This window comes from Micromys minutus (genome assembly GCF_963924665.1).
Source record: "Micromys minutus genome assembly, chromosome: 14".
NCBI classification, from domain to species: domain Eukaryota; kingdom Metazoa; phylum Chordata; class Mammalia; order Rodentia; family Muridae; genus Micromys; species Micromys minutus.
Window position 1 is genome coordinate 25616067 of NC_137983.1, and position 24584 is coordinate 25640650.

Consider the following 24584-nt stretch of genomic DNA (forward strand, 5'->3'; position numbering starts at 1 on the left):
TTTTCTCACAACCTCTCCATGCTAGTGATCCCTAGGGATGCTGTCAGGACTCTCTGAACAAGCTTCAGAGTAAGGACTATAAACACTACCCTGGAATTTAAAAGAAATGGGGACTAATTAATCTCCTTTGTTTCAGAGGAATTTTAGTAACAAATGTCAAAGTTTCATACTAGGCACCCGACCACACTAAATCTAAGTGCAGTTTTGGGTAAAGGGAGGGGTACATTACTAATTATATCCTAATGAGGCAATATCACCATGTGGAGACATGGTTGTAAGCAATGAGGAAGGCTGTTGTGGAGGGCCCTCTCCAGACTCTCCCAAATTCCCCTGAGCACATTTCCAGTTAGCTATGTGAATCACACTGTACACAGTGACCACGTAAATCTCTCGGAGAATGACTGTTAAGGTTTACTGCAATTTTTGATATTTTAATTCTCACTTTCATTCTCTATAGTTTAACATCAGGGGCTTATTTTCACAAAGAGAAAACTGATTTCCGCTACTTGTCACCTCAGCAAGAAGAGCAAGAACCAAAAGAGCAACAGCAAAATGGCACCGAATCACCCACAGGGCAACTCAGAAACCACCCTTAAGCACACGCCACACCACTTAAGTTACCTAGTCATTTATTAACTGAGCATACATTCCAGACCGTAATTTTTAAACATTAATGTAACTAGCTGTTGGAGGAGATGACCTGTCTCATTAAAGATTTCAGAGAGCGTAACCGAAAACTGGAAAACTAGCATTCAGAAGCATCTCAGCCTCTCGGCTTTGGCTTTCTTGGGGATATTTACGTGACACAGAAGCCTTTAATATCTGTCATCCTAATCTCAGGACCACGAGAACAGGACTTGGGTCTGCTACCACTTACTGCTTCCGAGGAAACACGTGACTTAAGACACAACTGTTCAATAAGCACTTGTGAATGAGTGAATGGATGGATGAATGAATGAATGAATGAATGAAGACTTCCTCCTAAACTCCACAATTACTAGTCATCCAGGAATATTCTGGACAGCTAGTACTAAGAATCAAAGAGAATTCATTTGAAACAGAGAATTCGATTAACTTACAGGGTTTTAACCTTTAAGTTTGAAAACCAGAAATCTAGCCAGGTATTGATTCTCCGATAGAAAGAAATGAACATTTACAGGGAATTGTTGCTGCAGCTTCCATGACCTTGGGGTTAGAGGATCAAATAGGAGGGAGAAAAAGAAGGGGAGGAGGGGTCCTGCCAGCAACTTATTAGAGCTTCAAGAAAATGATGTACACAATGCATCCCATGTACATCCACCCACGCAGCTTACACATGAGTGTAAAGTCAGTAAGGCTTTGAAGGGAAAATGGGTGTAGTCTGAATTTAAGTTTCCCATGGAAGCTTTTATGAGACTGCTAAGCGTAAGGCAAAAATCCCAATCGGGATTTGCATTAATAAATTATCTGTCCCTAAATACGCACTCATGGCATAAACATCAGCACACAACCGCTTGTGCTGTGTATGCCTCCTGCTGTGAGGGCGCTTTCTTGGTCTGACAGACATGTCACAGGCATTCACTTACCTGGGTGAGGATAGTGGTGGTTCCATCTGTCGCCTCCACTGTGAGGTTATAGTTGGATTTCTGTTCTGCATCAAGGGGCTTGGCAACAATGATAGTTCCTGTGCCCTTGTCCACATCAAAGTGACTGTCATAGTTGCCACCTAGTTGAAATTAGGACAAACAGAAGTCACGATCACACAACAAAGATCTACCGTGTGTTTTATGACTTTCTGATGCTTAATGGGCAGAAAAAGACTTTTAATAGAATAATCAAAGTGACTCCAAAGAACTATGATTTCAAAACATGGGGAAAGGAAGACTGGCCAGCTCTTCTGAGCATTTTAGAGAAAAGCTAGACCTTAATGGGAGGGAGGCCAGGAACTAAGACAGCAGCTCCACGAGCGGAGCCCTGTTGGCACAACCTGTCAATCACTTGACTTTTTGGCCATTACCAAAATCTGTGCATTGTTGTAAAAACCTGTGTAGTTTACATGATTGAGAAACAATGATACTGTTTCCAATACACTACACTAGGAATGACTACGAAAAACAATGCTAATTCTGAAAAGGACAGTTATAGTTATTGAGTCGGACCTATCTACAAAGTCTTTTAAACTACTTCCAAAGGCCATGTTCCTGTCCTACTCATACCATCCCTTTATACCCCAGTTACATTCTAAGCAGAACTCTCTTCCAACCCACGGATCTTATGACACATTAGGAAAATAAGTGGAAAGAAAAGGATTAATGTCACATTGAAATCTGATGGGCTAAATCACACACATTACATCATCGCCATCATCAATCAATCAATCAAACCAGAAGCTATCGATGCAGGGACAAGTTAAAAAATAAACTGACATGTTTGTGACTGGGATGGGTAGCCATGCGTTCACTATCAATATGAAAAGAACCATGGTGGGCGAGGGAAAAGTCTCTGGGAACAAAAAATCCATGCTTTGACTCTTGATCTCATAATCACGTGGCAAATTATGTGATCTCAGCAGATACCTTCTGCTGCACAGTTCAGGTCACAAGTCACCTGAAAGATGTAAAACGCTTCTCTAGCAAGGGCGTCTCCTGGCACAGCCAAAGGAAGCAAGCAAGCGTGGAAAGCAAGCACAGAAGAAGAACAGTCAATCAAACCGGTTCCCAACAGTAAGGAAGGAAAACAAAGTCTGATACGGCACAACGGAAGATGGTTAATCTGGAAATGTGAGAAAAGGGAGGTAAACATGGTTATGGTTAGCTATGGCACTGGGCACCACCCGGTTAGGAACAACAGTAATGGCGGCTTCAGGGATAACCATTTCACTTACTGGGAGGCAACACAGCTTAAGAGGCTGAAGGAAGTGGTTACATCCTAACTCTAGATGCTGATGGCCAACATGCGTTTGATTCATTAAGTATTCCTTGTGATTAAAATATTGTGGAGGGGAAAAAAAATCTAAGGCCGGTCTCTATAGCCCATGCTTATGGTCCCAGCTCACTCAGGAGGCTGAGGCAAAAGTGCAGACAAGTTTGAAGCCACCCTAAGCAACTTAGCAAAATCCTGTCTCAAGATTGAAAAGCAAAATCAAGTAAGTGTGTGGAGTAGTAGCAGAGAACTCGCTTGTCTAAATGGGCACTAAGGGCAGGTGATCACGTGAGCTCAGAGTTGTATTACAGTCTTTTAAAAAGTAAATTGGGAGAGTGTGAATCCGTTAAATAAAGAAATGCTGACTGAGGCATGTGTATTTTAGAGGAGGGTTAAGCTTCCTGCAACGTGAGGGAAATAACACTCAGAAGCTATAGTCAACAGTATAAAATTCATATAGTCACAAGAAATAGCATGTCTGTATGTGTTTGTGTGTGTGTGAGGGGGAGAGAGAGAGAGAGAGAGAGAGAGAGAGAGAGAGAGAGAGAAAGTAGTCCAAAACATTTAAGTTCCTTAAACTACCTGTGTATGTCCAAAAATGAATTTTGTAAAGGTGTTCATTGACTTGATGGCTATTTAAGGTTTATCCTTTTGAATTTTTTTTCCATTGCGTGTTAATCTGCAGACACCCATCCCACAGGCATGCAGTGACCATGGAGGCCAGAAGGGAGCATCAAATTCCCTGGAACTGGTGTTATAGATTGTAAGCTGTCGTGTGGGTTCTGGTCCTCTGGAAGAGTGAACAGTGCTCTCCTCCGCTGAACTGTTTCTCCGCACCCAGGAATACGTATTTTAAGATATGTTGTGAGATCTTTTGCTGATGTCAAACCACTGCAGTCTAAGGAAACTCTTTACCTATAGATCTTTCCCAAAATTTACATTCTAACAGGTGAAAAAATATGAAAAACCCACATCGGGTTACCAGTAACGCACACTATGATGACAATAGCTAGGAGCACTGCGTACCGATGATGTCAAACCACAGAGGCAGGCCAGGAGGCTCAACTGAGATCACACCGATCATGTGAGCCACCGGATCACTTTCCATTACGGTAAATGAGAAAACTGATTCTTCAAAGGAAATCGGCTCCAAGGACGGCTTGGGTTTGGAGATCCACTCAATATGGAGTCTGGTGGTCGACGACTTTTGGGGGCGCCCGTTGTCAATCACCTTAATCTATAAAATATGAACAGAGGAGATGAAAACAGCAAATGACACATTGCATTGGCTAACTGAAGCCAAGACTGCCTACTGAGTGAGTGTCAGATACTCTGAGCCCCGTGTGCTTACTGCTGGCCGTGCTTCATGGACAGACTTGTTTTAACCCACCATTCCCAAACGTCCGGCTGTCTGTCAGGTTACAACATGGAAGCCACTTTCTTAACAGAGAAAGAAGGAATGTCACGACGAGGTTTGCAGAGAGGCAAGAAAAAAATCCGACTCACGGAGAGAATGTCATATTCTCCTGCCGCAGAGGACTTCTTGGATGAGACCACTCCCGTTTTGGGTTCGATGGAAAACCTTCCCTGCTCATTCCCTTCCTCGATGCTGTAGGAGAGCTCCGCATTGGGCCCTTCGTCCTTGTCAGCGGCTATGACGCGGTACAGGGGCTCGCGCTTGGCGCTTCTGTCTCCATCCGCTTTCTCTCGCTCCGGGAGCCTGATTTTATAAAACTTCTGAAGGAACTGAGGCCTGTTGTCGTTCTCGTCCAGGATTTTCACAATGACTCTGGCAATGGTGGATCTGGGGGGTACACCGTTGTCTGTCACAGTAACCTGGGTTGTCAAGGTAAGAGTTATCAGTGTGTTAGAGTACCAAAAACTGAAGTGATTTTAGGTCAAGAAAAGAGATGCTGAATATTAAGTACTCTTAGAAAATTCTCTTTGCGCATTCAAACACAAAGTCTCCACATACCATATTAGAAGACCGCCATGTTTAAGGTGTTTTTTCCCTGTGAAGTATGCCAAGGCATTATTTAAAGTATACACTATTTATTACACATTTAAATACTACAGGTTTAAACACTAACCACGACATTGATAGTTTCCTCCTCCCATTTTCAGTGCATAAGAAGATGAACACTTAAGCCCATTGTTATCGCATAAGGTTTTCAGAAAGAAGAAAAGGCAATGTCAAGTAACTTGCTTCCTGTGCTCAGGTGTCTTTGTGGTCAGCGTCATTCTTGGAAACTTGGTGGTTGTAATAAAAGTGTGAGTCTATCCTTAAGGGACTTGTCAAGAGGATTTAGAAAAAAATAACAGCTGCTTTTGTACACTGATGTGCAAGGTTTATCTTCCTGAGCTCTCCAGGATAAAACAAAATCACTGTTTTAATGTTAGCTCCTCTGAGCACGTCCTGCCTGTCACATGTCAGGTGACCCGGACAGGAGGAGAGTGGATTACAAACCTAACCAAACACTATATGCATCAGGGTTTCACTAAGTTCAGGTCAACAAACAGCCTTTCCAACATTTGAAACAATGTACATTCCTCTCCAGGGCAGTTGCTCTTCAGAAACAGTGAAGAATGACAGACAAACGCCTATGTGTATAGCTGCTCCACACTCCTGTGAAACGGGGCTCTTCAGTAAGTACTGAACTGGCTGTGAAACCGTATGTTACAACCCGAGAGAGGGGATGAACCCCGAGTGAGTGTGCAGTCCCTGAGAACTTGGCACCTCCCCACGCTTTCTTTCTCTGGCATCCATACCTTCCATGGGTCAATTTCTGTAGTAACTGAATAAAGATTCAAAGCCCTGCTCTGTAATAAGAAAAATGAATTCAAGGGAGCCACACAATCTATAAATGAAAACTATCAGAATTACTATCAGGAAGATGTGCTTGCTCTGAAGCCAACTGGTAACATACTGGTGTGTGCATGCATGCACATGCAGGCTTAAAAAGAAATATTTTACTAATAACTTAGGCTATCTTGACCAAAGATGAAACTGAATAGACAGCAGGAATTAGTTCTTTTTCTAAAAGAAACTGCAAGTCATCGTTTAGAACTTTTTCTACAAACCACACTGTTAAAAGTTTGGAAGTGTCACACAGTTGGCTCACAAATGACAAAAGCACCCGACCCTATGTCTGGCTCTGCTAGTGAACATTAGCACCGATGAGAAGTGTTCACAGAAGCACTGGCTTCCGGTTGTGCCCTCTTCACGTTACACTTCTTCACGTTACACTTCTTCACGTTACACTCGACCTCTTCATCCCCATGTCACATGCTACCTGTCTCCTTCAAGCCACCTTCCCACCCTCATTCTGCAAACTACTGGCTCCCAACCAAAAGATGGTAAATGAGTTAGTGCAGAAACATCTTAAATTAACCAAAATTTTTTAGAAGAGGAAATGTTCAGCTCCCACCTTCTTTGACTTTTGATTTTTTTTTTTAAGAAAATGTCTTTAGGTTACAAACAAATTCAAGTGCCCACTACATGAGTAATGTAACGACTTAAGTGTAAAACCACCTGGAAATAAAGAACACATGGTTTAAACAGTTAGGCTTAATTTAGAAATACATCTGAAAGGCATGGGCGGAAGAAGCATACGGAGAAAGCTAACACTTCTGCAAATAAAATTCCAATGGCTTTGGTTACAAAAGTATTTGTAAATCTGTGTAAGGGGTGCGTGTGATGCAGTAAAACATTCAGAAGGAGGCTCAGGACTGAGCTCCTTTCCTCTGAGCGTGGATTGAGGTGGGCTGGGGGGAGTATTCATAATGAAATAAAAGCCGCTCTGAGGGTGTGCTCGGGCTGTTTAGGGTTTGAATGCTTTAAAGGTGGTTAGAAATAAAGGAAGCCTTACTTCTAGAATGTGCTCATCTTGCTGTTCTCGGTCCAGCTTCCTCGATGTGGTTGTGATGAGACCTGGAAAAGGGTGGACATTTATTGATCATCCGCTGATTATTTTACCTAGAACCCGCGGGAATGCTGTACACATTCTTGCCCTAATGATTCTTGGAAACACCAGGCAAAGAACAGAACGATTCTGAAAAGGGACAAACTCAAACGTACCACGTTTTCTAGTCATAAGACATTTTGTCAGAATAAAAACTTAAAAGTAAAATGAAGTTATCCAGAATTTAATCCTTACCTGTATCTAATACCTGCTCCAGAGATAAGTGGTGAATACAGTTCTTTAACTAGACTGAAAAGGTACCATTAGAAACCTATAACTTACTACCTTCCAATCATCTATCTCCAAGTGAAGAATTATAATTAAAAATAAAAAGGATAAAATATTTTAGGTAATGTTGCTTCAACAACAGTTAATTTACAATAAGAGAATAAGAAAATGATGCCCGCCATGTATTCCTCATTTCTTAGATTCTATTATCAAACTAAAACAAAATGTTAACCTCTCTCTAGAACTTTAATTTTAACGTCTCTTAAATCGTCTATATATGCCATAAGCCAGGAGGTTGCCAAGATTGTTAAAACGTATCTGGATGCTTCACTGAAGTGAATTCCACTAACCAACCACTAAATGTTCCTCATGCTGTGGCGACCCCCAATCATAAAATTATTTTTGTTGCTACTTCATAACTTCACTGCTGTTAACAATCACAATGTAATTTTCTGTGTTTTCTGACAGTCTTCAGAGATGTCTGTGAAAGGGTCGTTTGACTGCCCAGGGGGGTGGCAACCCTGAGGTTGAGAAACACGGCACTAAAGCATTCAGCGCAGTTAGCATCAGCTGCATCCGGCGCACTGGGGTGGTGTAAGAACCAGCTAGACCTGATTTCATTCCGGTGAAGTTCACTCAGCCAGATGGGTGCCGGTCAATCCTTCCCCTTCCCACTATTGCCCGGAAAATCGTTCAGTAATTCAACAATGAGCTTTGCAGCTGTGGTTGTCTGAGCAGGACCAAGCCAGGTGATGCTCCAGCTGTGGTTGTCTGAGCAGGACCAAGCCAGGTGATGCTCCAGCTGTGGCTGTCTGAGCAGGACCAAGCCAGGTGATGCTCCAGCTGTGGTTGTCTGAGCAGGACCAAGCCAGGTGATGCTCCAGCTGTGGCTGTCTGAGCAGGACCAAGCCAGGTGATGCTCCAGCTGTGGTTGTCTGAACAGGACCAAGCCAGGTGATGCTCCAGCTGTGGTTGTCTGAGCAGGACCAAGCCAGGTGATGCTCCAGCTGTGGCTGTCTGAGCAGGACCAAGCCAGGTGATGTTCCAGGATGAAACTCTGGCCGACCGCTTACCATGGAGCGACCGACTGAACGGCTTCCTGGAGAAGCCAAGTGAGTTTTCTTTACGAGTATCATCGTATGAGTAATAAATCTCCAGAGGTTGGTCCCATGCACTGTAAGTCTATGGGCAGTGGAACTTGGACTTGGTAGGACATTTTTTAAAATGAGGACGTGAAGTTGGAAGGGCGGAGGGGAGGAAAATTCAAGTTATCAAAACACACCGTAGAAAATTCTCAAGGAACTAAGGAACACTCATTTTAAAAAGAAAACCATTTGTCCTCATAATTAATTTCCTCCCATACTCCTACTTTCTCAGAAGTTAAAGATTATAAAATGTTTCTCTAAAACTGTAAATACCAGATGTATGTTTTTATTAATGCAATGCTTCTTGTTCCTAAATAACTACTCAGATAACCTCTAGGCACTACCTTCCAACTGGCCTTTCAACAAGCCTGAAGATTAAGTTACCGCTGGACACTGGGCTTCTTCCCAAACTCTACCGACAGACGACCGGAGCTCAAGGAAGATACTTCTGGCCTGTTAACAACCCGACACTGTTGTAACAGCACTGTGCAGTGTGACACAGAGCTTCCCTTTCAATGGCACAGACCTCTGTCCCAGGAAAGGTTCTTTAGCCACCCCCCACTCCCAAACAACTGAGGGTTTAAAGCTGTTGGAAAAGACAGGAAATCTCATTTATCTGTTCCACCCAACTGTCCTAAATGCTCTCACAATATAGTCACCACTGGTGAGATGGCATGGAAAATGGCTTGGCACACTCACAAGAACTTCTGTCTGGCACTCAGGCATTCTCTAAGGGCACCCAGGAAATTTCCCATTAACACTTCACTTACATCCAAGTGCTAACAAAGGGTTTAACCATCTGTACGACCAATTCAATTGGGAACCAAGTTACTTGACCAGCTCCTTTAGAGGTTTCAGTTTAGAATTACTTGAACAACCTCCAGGGTTCCTGTTACACACCCGCCCCCATCCCCTTCCCCTCCACCCGCCTCCCAGGACCACTGAAGGGGGGGGGGGTCAGAGATTCCATTTAAATGCAACGAATTGCAAGGTCTACTTCAGTTAACTCCCATCCCCTCTCACTTTAAACAGTCAACTGTTAAGTTCCTTAGGGCTAATGACCCAGTGAGGGACATAGCATATGTGGGTCATGCCCCTCACCAAGGAAGGTTCACACCAAAGCAGTGATCCAAATGTAGAATATGACCCCAAGAGGAGGTCCTGTAAGAAACTCTGATGCTTTACATTGTTTTCTGTAGACAAGGTACATGCTAGAGACAACAGTCCCAACAAAAGAATTCTAGCCACAGTTTCTCCCAGAAGCCTTCACCAGCACAGGCTGTGCCTGTGAGTCTCACTGCGCAGTGTGAGAAGAGGTGCCGTTCTCAGAGAGGAGTGGGGTAGTGTCTGCTACAAAATTTTCATACAAAATAAAGAGAAAGTTCGAGTCCTTAATGCGGCAGAGAAAGTAGGAGCTTCTCTAAGGTGTGCCCCACCCTTGCAGGGTGCACTTTATGGAGCACACCCTGGGGTGCTAGGCCAACCTGCTATTTCCATGGCCTGCGAACTTGCCCGAGTTGAAGCTTCATCATTCCGCTTGCACCGCTCCTTCCTGCGGGTGCTCGACCCCCCCCCCACTTGCTTTAAAACAACATTCACTGGCTAACTAACCCCGTAGGTGTTAATATCCGAGTTGGCCATTAAACGTCCCAAGGAAAAGCATTATACATTTCTTTCTTCTTCTTTTTTTTTTTTTAATGTATATGTATACCAGGTTTTCCCCGATTCCCACAAAGATACACCCTTTAATAGAAAGGGCACAATGGTCGCTGTCCGGTCAAGTGTCCGAGCTAAAAGGAAGTCAATTTTTCTCCAAGGTCACCAGCAAGTCATTACCAAGTCCCAAGGACCCAGATAAGGATTTTTTTAAAACTTCCTGTTGAATTCGTAGCTTACTGTGTTTACGGTATTTCAACTCTTTATAAAATCTTAACTGTGACTTCAGCAAAACTTAACAGGGAAATGGCCATGATTCATCACTATTCCTTCTGGCGGGTCAAAAAAGTAAGTAAGAAACTACAAGAGAAGATAAAATCAGAGAGCATGCACACGCACACGTGGTCGCTTCCTGTGTCTACTGTCATTTTCAGCAAGCACCCTGAAGTTAAAAATAGAAGAAAAAAGGAGACAAAGACTAAAAATGTCCTTCCTTGGTCTAGAAGAACATTACATCCTCTACACAAATCCTACAGAGTAGGCTGAAAGGACAGGTACATTTCCTTCCTTCGCACTACTTGGTACCTACAAATTTCCCTCAGAAGTGTGAGTTCTAAAAGAGAATGCCATGAAGGCAAAGTCACTTGGAGTCCTGTTTAGAAAGTTAAGGCGGAACGTTTAGATTCCTATAATTCTTCCATGTGAACCTAATTTTAAAATTCTTTAACTGGAACATCCTTCGAGAAAAGGTCTGCAAGGGGTAGACAGTGCACGTCACAAGCGCCCATCACGGGACGAAGAGGTGGAGACGGAGCTGCTGCTGTGGCCACACATTTCTTTTAATGGCTTTTTCCTGTCCACTCAGACCCCAGCTGTGGCACAATGGGGGGAAACTAGAACTTGACACAAGAAAGAGCCATGCGGACAGAAGACACTTGCTGAGAATTCTAAAGTGAGCGCACCAGATTCTGCTTGGATAATCAATGACAGGTGGGTGGCAGTTATCCCTGTCGTTCCTATAGCTAAGCCTCACCATCTAACGAGCCCCATGCCAGATGACAGCTCATCAGCCAAGATGGTAAAAGGCCAATAATGCCAAGCATCCTAACTAAATTATGACATATATATATTAAATCCACCCAAATTTAGGAATAGCTTGGTCTATAAGGAAAGCTGATATAGCAAGTGATCATCATACTAGCGACTGTAGGTCTTCTTAATTGTTCATGAACTATGTTTTGATCTTTAAATGCGTTATCTACTAGATAATACCTCCATTTCTACAGATTCCAAAGGTGAATTGTTTTTCAAAAATCACTCAAGAAGTTGGAAGTTTTAACAACTCAGACCAGCAGTACTTCAAGTCTTCATTAATGAAATCCAGGTGTGGAAGGATAGCTCCATGGGTAAAGTGACTCCTTTAGAGGTATGAAGACCTGAATTTGTATTGCCAAAGCCCACATAGAAGCTGGCATTTCGGTACACCTGAAATTTTAGCAACGGAAGGACAGAGACTGGTAGATCCCCAGGAATTGCTTGCCAGACATCCTATGAAAAAACTGTGAGCCCTAGCCTCAGTATAAGACCCTGCCTTAAAATCAGAAAGCAATAAAGGGTTAAAAAGAGTGGAGAAGACACAACATCCTCAATTAGACTCAAAGTGGGCCTGCCCAAAGAAGTGAACCTGCACACACCTGTGACGGAAGGACGGATGGACAGACACTCATACAGGTACGAGTGCACATTGGCACAAGAAAAAAAGAAAGACCAGGCTCTTGAAGAAACAAAGACATAAGCAGGGAGGAAGGAAGGACAGGAAGAAAGGGAAGAAAGCATGTAGGAAGGTGAGTATTTAGTTTAAACAACATCACAAACACAAGAGGGCAGCCAGAGGATGAGAACTCATTATTTCTGAGGTTCAGCTGCAATGAAGACCCAAGTGCTTGAGATCTGTAAGAGGTGAAATTTAAAAACTGTAAAACAAAGTCCTGAGTGTGTGCAGGAAACTCACTTTCAACCATTTTCCTATTGTTGTACTTTAAGAATAAAACCAGGACGGGGTAAAAACCTGAGGCAGGTGGCAGATTGTGTGAGGGTAGGAATGTCACCCAATCCTGCTTTACTTCCCTTTCCACTGCTTTGGGTACTTTTTTTTTTTTTTTTTTTTTTTTGGTTTTGTTTTGTTTTACTTTTTGCAATAATATTAAGAGCCACTGTAGCTTTTGACTTTATAAAGTACAACCCAAAAGCAGCTTCTCTTAGCCTGAAATTCTCTTGGATTCCCACTGTCCGATACAGCAGCATCTAGCTGTACCCAGCCACTGAGCAACTGGAATGTGGCCAGGCTAACTGAAAAATGGGTTTTTCATAACTTAAAAAGGCACTGGTCATTTCTGCTCCTTTAAACAGCCTCTCATTTCAAAGTACATGCCATCAGGTATTACAATGTCACATTCAAAATATGTTTGTGGTAAAAATCTAAAGGTACAATTCAATGTCGAACTCGCCTGTTATCAAAATCCAAGCCCTGTAAACGTCTGCCTTACAAATGCAAAGTCTCCCAAAACTCTGGCTTGGGAGACACTGAGGTCCGTGGTCCAATCCTTATACCCCGCTCATAGGATTCAGCTGGGGATGAGGAACCTTAGCTCACCATCATAACTTTATAGCTTTGCCTAATACCTAAAAACCACATCTTTGTGCTCAACCTGACTTCTGAAAATTAATCTGTCTGCCAGCATACACTTTTTGCTTTTCTGGTGGCTTGAAGTTGAAAACTGAGTTGATAGGCAGTGGTAAATGCTGTCCTGATGCTCAGAGTCACCCCGTTCTTCCGCCTGCATTATTACTCAGTGTGCTTGTCAAAACGGCCTCCTCAAATACGTCCTCGGAAAGCGAAAAGCTCTTGCCCTCCGTGGTAAGACAGATCAGAGGTGACCTGTCTGAGTATTTATGTAAGAGCTAATGTGACAGTGTTAAGGATATTACGTTTGTGGTGGGCATTCAGTGCAAGCACCCTTTTCGTGTTTACTTTTTTAAAAAAGAAGAATAAGGCATGCTGTAGAGTGGCCAGAAGATATGGCCTTTTGATTGACAGCTATCTCGGAGCCTTTCCTCATACCTGCCAGCAAATCACACCCAGGGGACAGCAAAGCTCTCTCTCTTTCCAGCTGCTCTCTGGTCACTAGGCATATGGAACCAAGGTTTTGGTAAAGGTCTGAATTTCTTCAGCAGGTTTGTCCCAGGTAAGACAGCTCCAGGCAACTCAGAAGGCCTCATGAGCAAGCAAGACTTCGAGATGTCCAGATCACTTCTCCTCCAGCTGCCCCTGAGGCGCAGACCAAGGCGGCTGCTCCAGCCTTTTAACAGCTGTGCTTGATTAGGCCAAAAACCAGGAAGGCGCCTCAGAGTGACTCAATAGAATGCTTGCAAATTCTGAACCTGAGGGCCCTGACTGATCCTAACTCAAGGCATTTGACCTGCTGAACTGGAAACACATATGAAACACAGTGACCTGTGGAATTACATATGAACTCAAGGAAAAAATTTAAAAAAAAAAATTTTTTTTTTGGTGGTAGTGTTAGCAGCTGCTTTCATTTTGTTTTCGGGGACTACCCCTGGCTGCCCTGGGCCTTGGGTTCCTTTTGCCTCAGCTTCCAGAATCTTGGCTTTAGAGGTATGATCCACCACGCCCTGCTTCCTTTGGTTCTAGGCTAAGCATTCTAAGAATCAAAAACATTAAGGAAAATCAAAATAATCGGCCTCAGATAAGCAACCCGGTCGATGTGAAGCTTACTGTGGTTGAACAACTTTTAGACAAAGAGCTACTGGAACAAAAAGGCAAACACTATTGTGAGCCTCAGGGATAAACACAAAGTACCTATACAAAATTCATATGCAAGTATTTACAAAGCAAATTTTTCAAAAGAGAAAGGAGGGAACTGGTCAAGGAAGAGGCTGAGAGGGGGCAAGGAAGGCGCCTTTCATATTATTATACAATTCTTTATGGCAAGGATCTTCAGTTTTTAACAAATATTTTACTTGAAACTTTAGTCTTAAAAATACTTTAAAGCTCAAAGCAAAAGCTTTGAGAATAATTTACTGAGCAAAAATTAATTTTAGATTGAAAAAGAGTCCAATACAACATTTCCAAAGCCTTGAACTATGTAACCATTGACAGACATAAATAAAAGTTATAGATACATACAAATATTTTATGTATATAAGTACACTGCCTTGATGTACCCCAGGAAAGACATCAGATCACATTATGGACAGATGGTTGTGAGCCACCATGGGGTTGCTGAGAGTCAAATTCACAACTTCTTAAAGAGCAGCCAGTGCTCTTAACCACTGAGTCATCTCTCCAGCCCCCACTTTTTACTTTTTAACCCACCACAGTGGCAAACTGGAGACACCTTTTTGTAGTAAGTTAAAGCGACTGGAAACAAAATGAGTTCTACTCTAAAACAGCATCTCACCACACAAACCAAATTTCCTAGAACTGGAAAGTGTTTGAAAATTCCCACCCAGTCAGTGGTGGCACACACATTTAGTCCCAGCCAGCACTCAGGAGGCTGAGGTGGGCATATACTATGAGTTCAAGGTCAGCCTGCTCTACACACTGAGTTCCAGGATAGCCAGAGCTAAACAGAAAAATCCCGTCTCAAAAAAACAAAACCAAAAGGGGGGGGAAATCCATCATCTGAGACTTATATTTGACAGAATGAGACCCAGGGACGGTAAAGAGACGGTCAATGGCCAAGCTCAGCAATAATTCGGGAAGCAGAACTGAGCTCGAACCAAAGAAGGGGTTGGGGCAACTCTGGGCAGTCTAGTACTTTTCATGTGTGTCAGAATCATGAAGTGAGACTCCCATTCCCAGGATGAAGCCACAAATCACTGGTTGCATGGATGAAGTCACATCTGAGCAAGTGCAGACTCAGAAAGGTTCTCTGGTGATCTCAGTTATAGATCATAGTAATCATTTTTATTCTAAATGAAACCAAACATAATAAAATCTCGCTCTGTTTTCTTACTCTAATAACTTTGGTTTAGGGGCTGGAGACATGGCTCAGTGGTTAAGAGCACAGCTGCTCTTCCACAGGTCCTGAGTTCAATTCCCAGCAACCACATGGTGGCTCACAACCATCTGTAATAGAATTCTGGTTTGTCTGAAGACAGCCACAGTGTACTCACACACACAGAATAAATAAAAACAATAAAGCAACAACAAAGAGTAAAAATAAATCTGTTTTAGTCATCGTAAAAATTACTTCTAGCCATATTATATTTACTTCTTTAAGATACCACTGAAATAGAAACATCACATGAATCATGATGGAGCTGAGAAACAACCCTGTAGAAAATACTTGAAAAGAATGTCCAAAGAGCCACCCTGAGGGCTGTTTCTTGGAAATGACAGAAAAGTCTTCCAGAATTTCCATCTCCCAGAATCCTCTTTCGGAAAGTGCTACTTACTACCGTGTGTGTTAAACCCTAAGGAAGCAAAAGTTGATGACAAGGATTTTCCCTTATTTCCGTATAGGACAAATCTAAAGCACTGTAAGTGTTGCCCTCACAGCATATTTCTCTTTATTTGCTGAGTTGAACGGTGGGCCCCAGCGAAAAGGTTCGTCCAGCCTGGAACACGGAAACGTGGCCTCTCTGGAACAAAGGTCTCTGAAGCTGGAACTAAGGACCTGCGGGTGACAGCATCTTGACTTTGAGAAGGCCTGAATTCAATCAGAAGTGGCCTCTCAAGAGGAGATGTGAGACTGAAAGACATGGGGAAGAAGGTCCCACAGGCAGAGACACAATTTTAAGAGATGTGCCAAAGCCACAGAGTGACCTCAGAGGGTGAGTGGCCTGCAGACACATATCTGCAGACTCCATCCTGATCTCTTATAGCCGCCCTGGGAAGTTATCACATTTTTAAAATTCACAGCTTTATACTGAGGTTCAACTGCTGGACAGAATTATGCACTTACTGTATACAGTCTCAAGTTGGATGTTTCCTATCTCTCAGCATGTAGTAAGCTGTTCCTCAGTTCTCTTCGGAAGAACTTCTCATACTCCTCTCTAAGGAGTGACTTGCTAACTATTTAACAACTATAAATACTTATTCAATGCCTATGAAATAGAAAGTCTTGATCATAAAGCTGTTTCAACTAAGGACCCAGAGAGAAACTCTTGTATACTCTCAGGAGTTCACCTAAAAGGCAACAGGTAGGGCACAGTGAGATCAAAGAGATTAATCACGACAGCATCTCCAAAACTAACAGGACACTGTATCCCTCTAGTCAGAAAACACGTTCACTCTCCCTGTATTCACAAACCCACCTTTTTCATCCTAGCCATCTCTCTGTCCCCCTTAGACACTGATACCAACTTGTTTACTTCACAAATAATGTCAACTATCAGAATAAAATAGCAGCATTTAAAGACAGTGTTCTAGCTAGAACCTCATGCATCTCAAACCCTGGGCTGCTAAACAAGTTTATTCTTGTCTCCGTGACACAAGGTTAAAATACACTTAGCATTGGTTGTGCTGCCACAGGAACTCAGGAACTACAGTCACAGGGGAAATAAATCATGTTTTAAAATGACATATTACAAGTACTGTGGGATATCAATATGAGACCATACAAAATACCACGTAACGTGACGGTGTGAACGCCTTCTCCGTGAACACCCTAGCCTGCGTATTTGGAACAGCTCTAACAAAATAAAAATGGTCTCAGATCGAATACATCTGTAGCCGCTGTGAAGATCACAGGAGACCCAGGGAAGACAGACAAGCAAACGGTGCTAAAGAGGGCACGGGAAAAGCGGAACCATTCCGACTGGCTGGGTTTTAAAACCCTTTACCAGCGGACTGGAAAGCAGGAATTGAGTAGCATTCCCACAGCCAGCACTGCGATTGCTTTCGTCATGGATACAATAGCTGGATACAGACAGGTCCTGGCCCTTAAGGAGCCAAGAAAAGAACCAAGCGACGGGCAAGATCAGAACCAACAATGAAAAGTCAGAACCCTTGCTTAGACCAACAGGGAGACAGGACAACATTCCTCCCTCTTCCCATGCTGGAGACACGGAGGGTATCACGGGCAGATACAAAAGCTTTCCCTACGGCTGTCACTGGGCAGCTACTCTCGGAGAGCTTCTCTCTGGGGCTCAGAGCCTCAGCAGCCTGCACTGTCTTCATATAGGTAGTGCTCTGAGACTGGTTCTAACTACAGTTGGCTGGGAGATCTTTGGCAGCTGTGGCCATCTGAGCAGCCATTGTTTGTCACTGCGGTACTGGTGCCAGCGGGATTAGGCTTGGAGCCAAAAATGGAATTCTATTCATAGCCTGTCGGGGCTGGAAAGCAGCTCAGCATTCATTTAACTCGAACTTTCAGAGGTCCGAGGAAAACGCTAATAAAATTAATCAAAATGGTTGTTCTAAAGCTACACAAGGAGTGGCCGAGGACAGTTTCACCAGCTTCTCTTCTGCTTTTACATCTGTCTTACAAGCTGTTTCCTGCTGGAAATTAGTGGTTTCAAAACACAGGATCAGAAGGCAAGACAATTTCACAGTGAATTAATAGTTTTTAGTATTCTACATAACTTATGTGAAGGAGGGAGGGAGGGAAGGAAGGTACTCAACCTACTGTAAGATTAATATCAGCAAACCTCAATTTAAGCATTTTAAGTGCAAAATCTTATGTGTAATTTTAGTCACTGACATTCAGTGAAAGAGAAAAGCTGAATTCTCCTTGATCCAACTGATCCTAAGGATTCCAAGAAAATAGATTTGATGAGAAAAAAAATGCACCAGAAAAGGCAGGAAATAAAACCTGACTTTAGAGATAATACATTTTGTTATAAAATAAAAATTAATGTGAAAGTTTTTTTTTTTTAAAAAGGGGGTGTCTATAGTCTTTAAATACACATGAAGATAACTTTTTTTTTTGTTCTTGTTAATGAATTCCTGCCATTGTGGTGTGAGTGGCTCTCCATTTCCTTCCCTTTCTAGAGTTATCAAATGTTACCGGAAACCCTCGGAAGTTGTTTGCAGCTGTAGCGACTTCCTATTGTACTTTGTTAGGTCTCTTTCCAGCCACAATCAAATGCCATTTTTTTTTACTGCCTCATTACTCTGTAAAACGAGACCCATTTATTAACGGAGCAGCAGCTTGAAGGTGGTCAGGTGCCCGGAGTGTCTACTAGCACTGTAGTACTTTGTGCTTTGAGAATGCTCTATCTGTAAATATTCTATCTCCACTAAATCCGTCCGTAATCTTCTACTGAACAATTATACCATCCCTTGTATCCAACAGAGACAGTTCTTTCTATTCCACACGTAAGCAAGGAAGAGACCCTTGTACATCGGTGTTCTCTAAAATGCACAGCAAATTTATAATGTAGTCTTTTGGATATGAACAATTCAGTCTCAGACGAGGTTATGAGAACAGGGGAGGGAGGAAATAGTAAAATTCCTCCAAAAACCAAGAGCCAACCAGGGGAGCTGCCATTTGCAGCTCTAGCTACTTTTAGTAAGATACACCAGCAGTACAAGGACAAAAATACCAAAAATTTATTTTTATCTTCAAGTGAGAAATGATTTATTTCTTAAAGGAGAAAAGAACTACCCACTTCCAAACATCTACCATGAACTTCCTAAATCTCAAAAATATGTTTTTAATCATGCATATTCTAGTTGTTATAATTTAAATGACTAGTCACCTGGCCAGGCAAGGCAACCCCTCCGTCTACCTATGCACCCTCCGTCTACCTATGCACTCTCATATACAGGAATGGGGCAAGCTAGAGATTTTACTTCAGACTTTAATCACTTACATAGCTGCTGCCCCATTTCAAGAAAAAAGAAGAAAGAAACAATATGTGAGTGTTTCCATTGTTACTTATCAGCTATCAGAGGCAGGGGACTGCTACTCAACTTTCAAATTGTGAATGGTTAGACACACTTTGTAATACTGAAAGCCACACAAACTTGAACGCTCCTTACCTCATCGGGCATATTCCACTGTGCTGCACCGCTAAGCTACACGGATGTGACAGACACTGGACAGACTAACAACCTAAACACTTCCACAGCCTTTTATACAAAATGGTCAGTAATTCCTACAGTGCGCAGTTAATGGCGGCAAGCTTAAGTAAGGATCTAGGATTATTTAAGAGCACTGTGGTTTTTAATGTGCAAAGGACCACAGAAACAGTATCAGACTAAAAGCAGCTATTCTATGACACAGCATTCTTTAAGATACATAATGACCACCGCAAAAGCCACACTCACACAGGACCCAGAAGCAGCAGTGAGGAAATTCATGCCTGTGGCTTGGACCCTGGGTGGTCTTGACCTCTCTGAAGTCATGTAATTATTTGTAAAGTGAGGAAAATGCAAGCCAAGTGTTTGCAGTCTCTCCACCCTTCTCCTGAGGTCCCCATGAAGATTTAAAGGATTTAAGTGGGTCAAAGTTGACTTCGAAATGCAAAGCGCAAGTCAGAGGGAGAAGAGTGTGGCTTGCACCAAAAAAAGGGTTGAACTGGGGCTAAGAGGCTGCAGAAGGGTTAGTTAGTGTAAATAAACAACAGAAAATTAGAAAAAAAGAAAGAAAAACCAGGCCTTGTCGCTCTCTCTTTTGCTGGTCCCTTGAAGCCTGGCTCTCAGAGACAACTGAGCGCCACAGAAGGAACACCAGCAGCATTAGAAGAGCCTGAGGGGGTCTAAACTATTGATACAAAGATGACATTGAGAGAGGCCTCAACCTAATCCGAGTAGATTGTTTGCCTAGCATAGGTCTTTGGGTTACTGCCCGAAAGTGGGGAGAAACAAGCCACCCTCAAATGTCAAAACCATCTTTAAATCTCAAGTAGATAGAAAGACATGATTCAGCTGATCAACCGACTTGAAAGGAACCTGCTGATACAACCACACACATCAAAGCAAGGATGCCCTGCTGGTGCCTGCCACCCATTTCTAGTCTAGTTAGCAGGGTTGCAAAATAGAATTCTTCATGTATTTCTTTCTAGACTGGGAGAAGGACGGCAAGGGATGAAAATAGTAAAACAGTAATTATTTACTAGGAGATAAGAGCTGGTGAAAGGACCAGAGAAAGGCAGAGGGATATACATCTACATTCGATAACTTGCTGAGTACATCAATCAATGCCCTGAAGGGTTTTTCTAAACCATTTTGCCTTGCTTACCTAGGAGGGAAAAGAAACAAAAGCAGCTGCCTCTGTGCTTGGAAATTAGGGCTGCATTATTATCCAGTGTGCAAAGCCCAAAAGATGAGTCTTTTAACTTCTGGCCCACTGCATGATCCCTAAACACTGGGACAAGTCAAAAGGCAGAAAGCATGGCCCAGCCTTTACTGCTGAGGTTCTTTTTTAAAAAAGGTGGCTGAGATAACATCTAGCAGCTCAAGGAGCACGCTGGGTAGATGCCAGTAAAGGGACAGGGCAAGGCAAAAAGCAAAACGGGTGGATCAGCACAGCGGAGGAGGGGCTGTGAGCATGGGCTCAGGGTTGGTTAGTATCCTGTCAATGCTAGAGTCATCAGAGAGGAGGCAGCCTCAACTGAGAGGATGCCTCCATGAGATCTGGCTGTAGGAAATCCTCTTAGGGCATTGGTGGGGGAGGACCCAGTGCATTGTAGAAGGAGCCAGCTCTGTCCTGGGTTCTATAAGAAAGCAGGCTGAGCCAGCCATAATGAGCAAACAGCACCCCTCCATGGCCTCTGCATCAGCTCCTGCCTCTCTGCTTTTGATGATGAACTGTTAACTAGAACTGTTGAGTGAAGTAAATTCTTTCCTTCCCAAGTTGCTCTTTGGTCCTAATGTTTGGTGTTTCATCAAAATGATGGAAACCCAAACTAAGAGAGGTGGTTTGCCATTCTCCATCTTCAGCCCCCAGAGAGGTTTCAGAAGCCAGAGCACCAATACAGAAAAAGAACACACGCAGTTCACACACTAGGGACGGGATTCGAGGACTCTGTGTACAAGTGAAAGTTCTCACTGGGAATCTTTCTAGGCCCTGTGAGTCCTGCATTAGGTAACTCAACTACTTAATGAGGTCAGTATTATAATCTAGAAGGGATGTGACCACTAGGCCTGTGTGCAGACTTCATAAGTCTCAGGTTATTAGGCACAGAATGCAAGTGACTTACGGTCATTATGGGGAACACAGACTAAGCAGAACTTAAGGACAGATATTCTGGGTATCCTCAATGGTATAGTTTAGAGAGACATAAAGTGAACTTTGTTTTTTTTTTCCTTTCCCTACCATCTCCAGAAACCCATGGTACTAATAAGTTTGTATCTAAAATTAATCACCAAATTCAATTTTTATTATTTAGACACACACACACACACACACACACACACACAAATCTTTGCTGGAATTATCCAGTACTCCTTTAATGAAGCCTTATGAGGGAGGGAAATATACATATTTATTGCATATCTAAAATTGAATAAACATTTTTTAGGATTTAAAAAATAAAAGCAATAACCAAGCTTTTAGATCTGTAACAAGGGGCCAGATTATACTTAAAGATCCCAAAGACAAGTAAAATAGACAAAGTAACAGTTCACGAGGTACTAGATGTTAGGAAAAAATAAAAAGAAGAGAGTGACTCTTAATGAGCTGTCTAGAAGGTTTGCAATATTCATTCCTACAGGAAAACCTGGAGACTCCTGAAGCCTAGATGTTAATGGCAGCATTATTTCCTACAACCAAACACAGCAACAGTTAAATAAATGCCCATCAATCACTAACTGAATAATTTGTATCTACGTAAGGACCAGGAAAAGGGACTGCAGAGCACATGAATCCCAAACACACTGAGTGCTAAAACCTTTCCTCCAAAAGTTTACACCATGCCAGCCCATTTATAAAATTCTGTGGGCAAGTTTATATATAACTGATATAGTGACAGTGAACTCCAGGGGTCCTATCTAGGGATGGGGACATTGAGCCAGACTACAGAAACCCAGGAGGCAATTCTTTAGAACCATGGATATGCTCTCTGACTAGGTGATGGATTTGCCCCTGGGTCTGGACAAACCTGGGTTTACCTCATGCTAATTATACCTCAGGGGAGCTTTTCAAAAGTAAAAAAACTTACAATGTATCAAAATCTTGGAAGGTAGCGAATTCACAGAGAGTAAGACTTGTTTTTTTCCGAGGCAGACACATGCCTCAAGGAGTAACCTTCAAAATTATCAGGCAACTGTAAATTGTATATCACTCCTCAAAGCTGCTAACAGGTGGAGTCAGTTGCCTAGGGTTACCAGAGGATAAGGAAGCCTGTAAAGCCCACACTGGTCTCTTTTGTCTGGGACTCCTCCTCTGTCCTTGGCATGCCACAGAGCTCTGATGCTTCTGTTTGCGTGAGCAGGCAGTGTCAAGGCTCCAAACAATAAAATATCTGTGTTCTTGCCTCTCTCTTGCCTTGAGCAAAGGCACAGTTACGCTGAAAGACGCAAGCTGACCCTAACTGATACAGGATATAACCAAACAACAACAAAAAGTTACTAAAATGTACTCTGTTAACAAATGTGTCTATGTTAGGAAAGGAAAATGAGTTAAGCCTTTTGCCTGTGTGCCCAAAAAGAGAAACCTCATCAAGTCCTACTTATAATTAGTATACTAGCAACTGCCTGAGATGAAGCAAGACAGCCTCAGCACCATAATTAAACACTGGGAAGATACTAAAAAAAGAAGTTCATTCAAGTCTGCTGCTTGGAGACCGAACTTTAGAAAATTACTGATCTCAGTTCCAGAAAGCTTTTCTGAAAAAAAAAAAAAAAAAAAATACTGTCAACAAAAAAAAAAAAAAAAAAAAAGATGCTTTCCTCATTTACCAGATGACTATGAGTGGCTCTATACAGAATGTTCTAAGGACTTTATACAAGCCCTTATTCATAAAGGCCACAGAAACACTACCTTCAGTCCTTCCGTCCAGTCAAGCCTGCCATCCGCTCACCTAAGCCTGTCTCTTGGAATCTTAACTACACCACCTGCTTCCCCATCTTCAAAATCAACCCAACAGCTCTCCCAGGGCCTTCTACTTCCTGCCCCCAGTTATGCAAACACCTTCGTCCCAGGCTGTGTGAGGCTGCACACATGCCCTTCCCTGTGCTCCTTCACAGCCTCTGCACCCACACTGCCATCCGAAGACAAACCTTAGGCTTTCTGTATCTTTGTTTACCTAAAGGAAATGTACGAATCCACTAAAATCTTAAGCAGTTAAAACCTGCAAGAGAAAGAGGCTGTGACACAATTTCCACAAGGGACTCTGTGGACTCCGGGAGAACCTTAAATAAGAGCGTCAATCGCCCGTCGCTAATCCTAAAGCCTCCCGCCTAATGTCTGCTCCTCTACGGTCCCAGGAGAAAAGTCTAACTATGGCCACATCTCTGAGTTCCAGCCCAGTGATTTTTTCCTCCTTCAGTCATTAATTACTAAGGATCCTGATTTAAGGTCTCCAGGTGGTGTTCTGGGTCAGTAAATCACAAGAGCTTTCTTCTTTCAGATAGTCTTTCACCGGCTCCCACAATCCAGCCTCCATTTTAACAAACCACCTCTTAAAACTCAGTGTCTGCTTTATGGTCTCAGGGGATGAGGTGTCTATTGATATCCCTTGGGCCATCATGCATGGATCTTCTGCTGAGTTGGAGACACGCCTTGATGTACTTACTGTGTTTTCTTAACTGTGTTTGCTAAAGCACGGTTATTTTTGGATCTTTAAGGACAGGGTGCTTTATGAAACTCTACTAACCAGAGTTTGCAACCTGCCTCTCAGCACTCTGCCTGTCTGCCTTCAAGCTGTAAAAACAACCGGCTTGGAGATACATTCTCGCCTGCTGTCTTCCCAGTAGCACGCCTCTCCCCAGGGCTGAGAGCTCACTGTGAACTCCTAGAGTGTGTGTGTTCACACAGGCGAAGAGGGGCAGTGCCAAAGTCTGCAGGCATCATTTCCTAAGAGGCTCAATGAGGCTGGACACAACACTGGGCATTAGTCCTGAGACCTAACCTAGACAATCTAAGCTTTCTTTCTCTTATTAATTATGTCCAGAGCTATAGTATTTTCTCATATACTGGAAGGACATTTATAGCTTGCTTCCATGTTTCTTCACAGGGGACTTAAAGAGGGATGGAAGATATAAAACTGCCTAATTCAATAAGCAGTTTTAAACAGAACTAGTTTAATTTTATTATATATTGTATTGCATATGTAATATATACAATATAAGTTTTGTTAATGTAGAATATATATAAAACTGAGAATATCTAGAATTCTTTAGTTTTCACCTCGGGGTTTTTACTTCTCTTTCCATACTACCCCTTCAGTTCAGGCATGCTATCTGGACTCTAAACCTCCTCTGAAATTATTTTAGACTTACACCTTTCTTCTTTTACAGGCAATGTGTTCTCAATTTTTTTAACTCTTAATTTTTTGATACTTTTCATTTAACTTCACCCCAACAGTGGAGCCTAATTATCACCTGTACCTCAAAAACAATACATATCACACTGCAGCAGCAGGCCCTCTGCTAGAGTCGGCCTGACAGTGCGGTCCAGTCACACTAACCCGCGTCTCAGCTCCAGGTTCACCCTGCTACCATCAATGCTCCTGGAAACAGCCCGCTCTCGGGTCCTACACATTTCTCTTCTATACA

At 42.7% G+C, this 24584-nt stretch overlaps 1 protein-coding gene across 1 annotated transcript in view; it reads right to left on the reverse strand.

Moving 5' to 3' along the window:
- The window catches only part of FAT1 (FAT atypical cadherin 1), a 112940-nt gene that overhangs the window by 37347 nt on the left and 51009 nt on the right, over nt 1–24584 (reverse strand). Inside the window, exons 4-7 of the mRNA XM_080928453.1 lie at nt 6771–6832; nt 4408–4737; nt 3928–4138; nt 1566–1705 (exon numbers count right to left, since the gene is read on the reverse strand). Of these exons, the coding sequence (XP_080784579.1) occupies nt 1566–1705; nt 3928–4138; nt 4408–4737; nt 6771–6832 (743 nt within the window). The remainder of the gene's footprint in view (nt 1–1565; nt 1706–3927; nt 4139–4407; nt 4738–6770; nt 6833–24584) is intronic.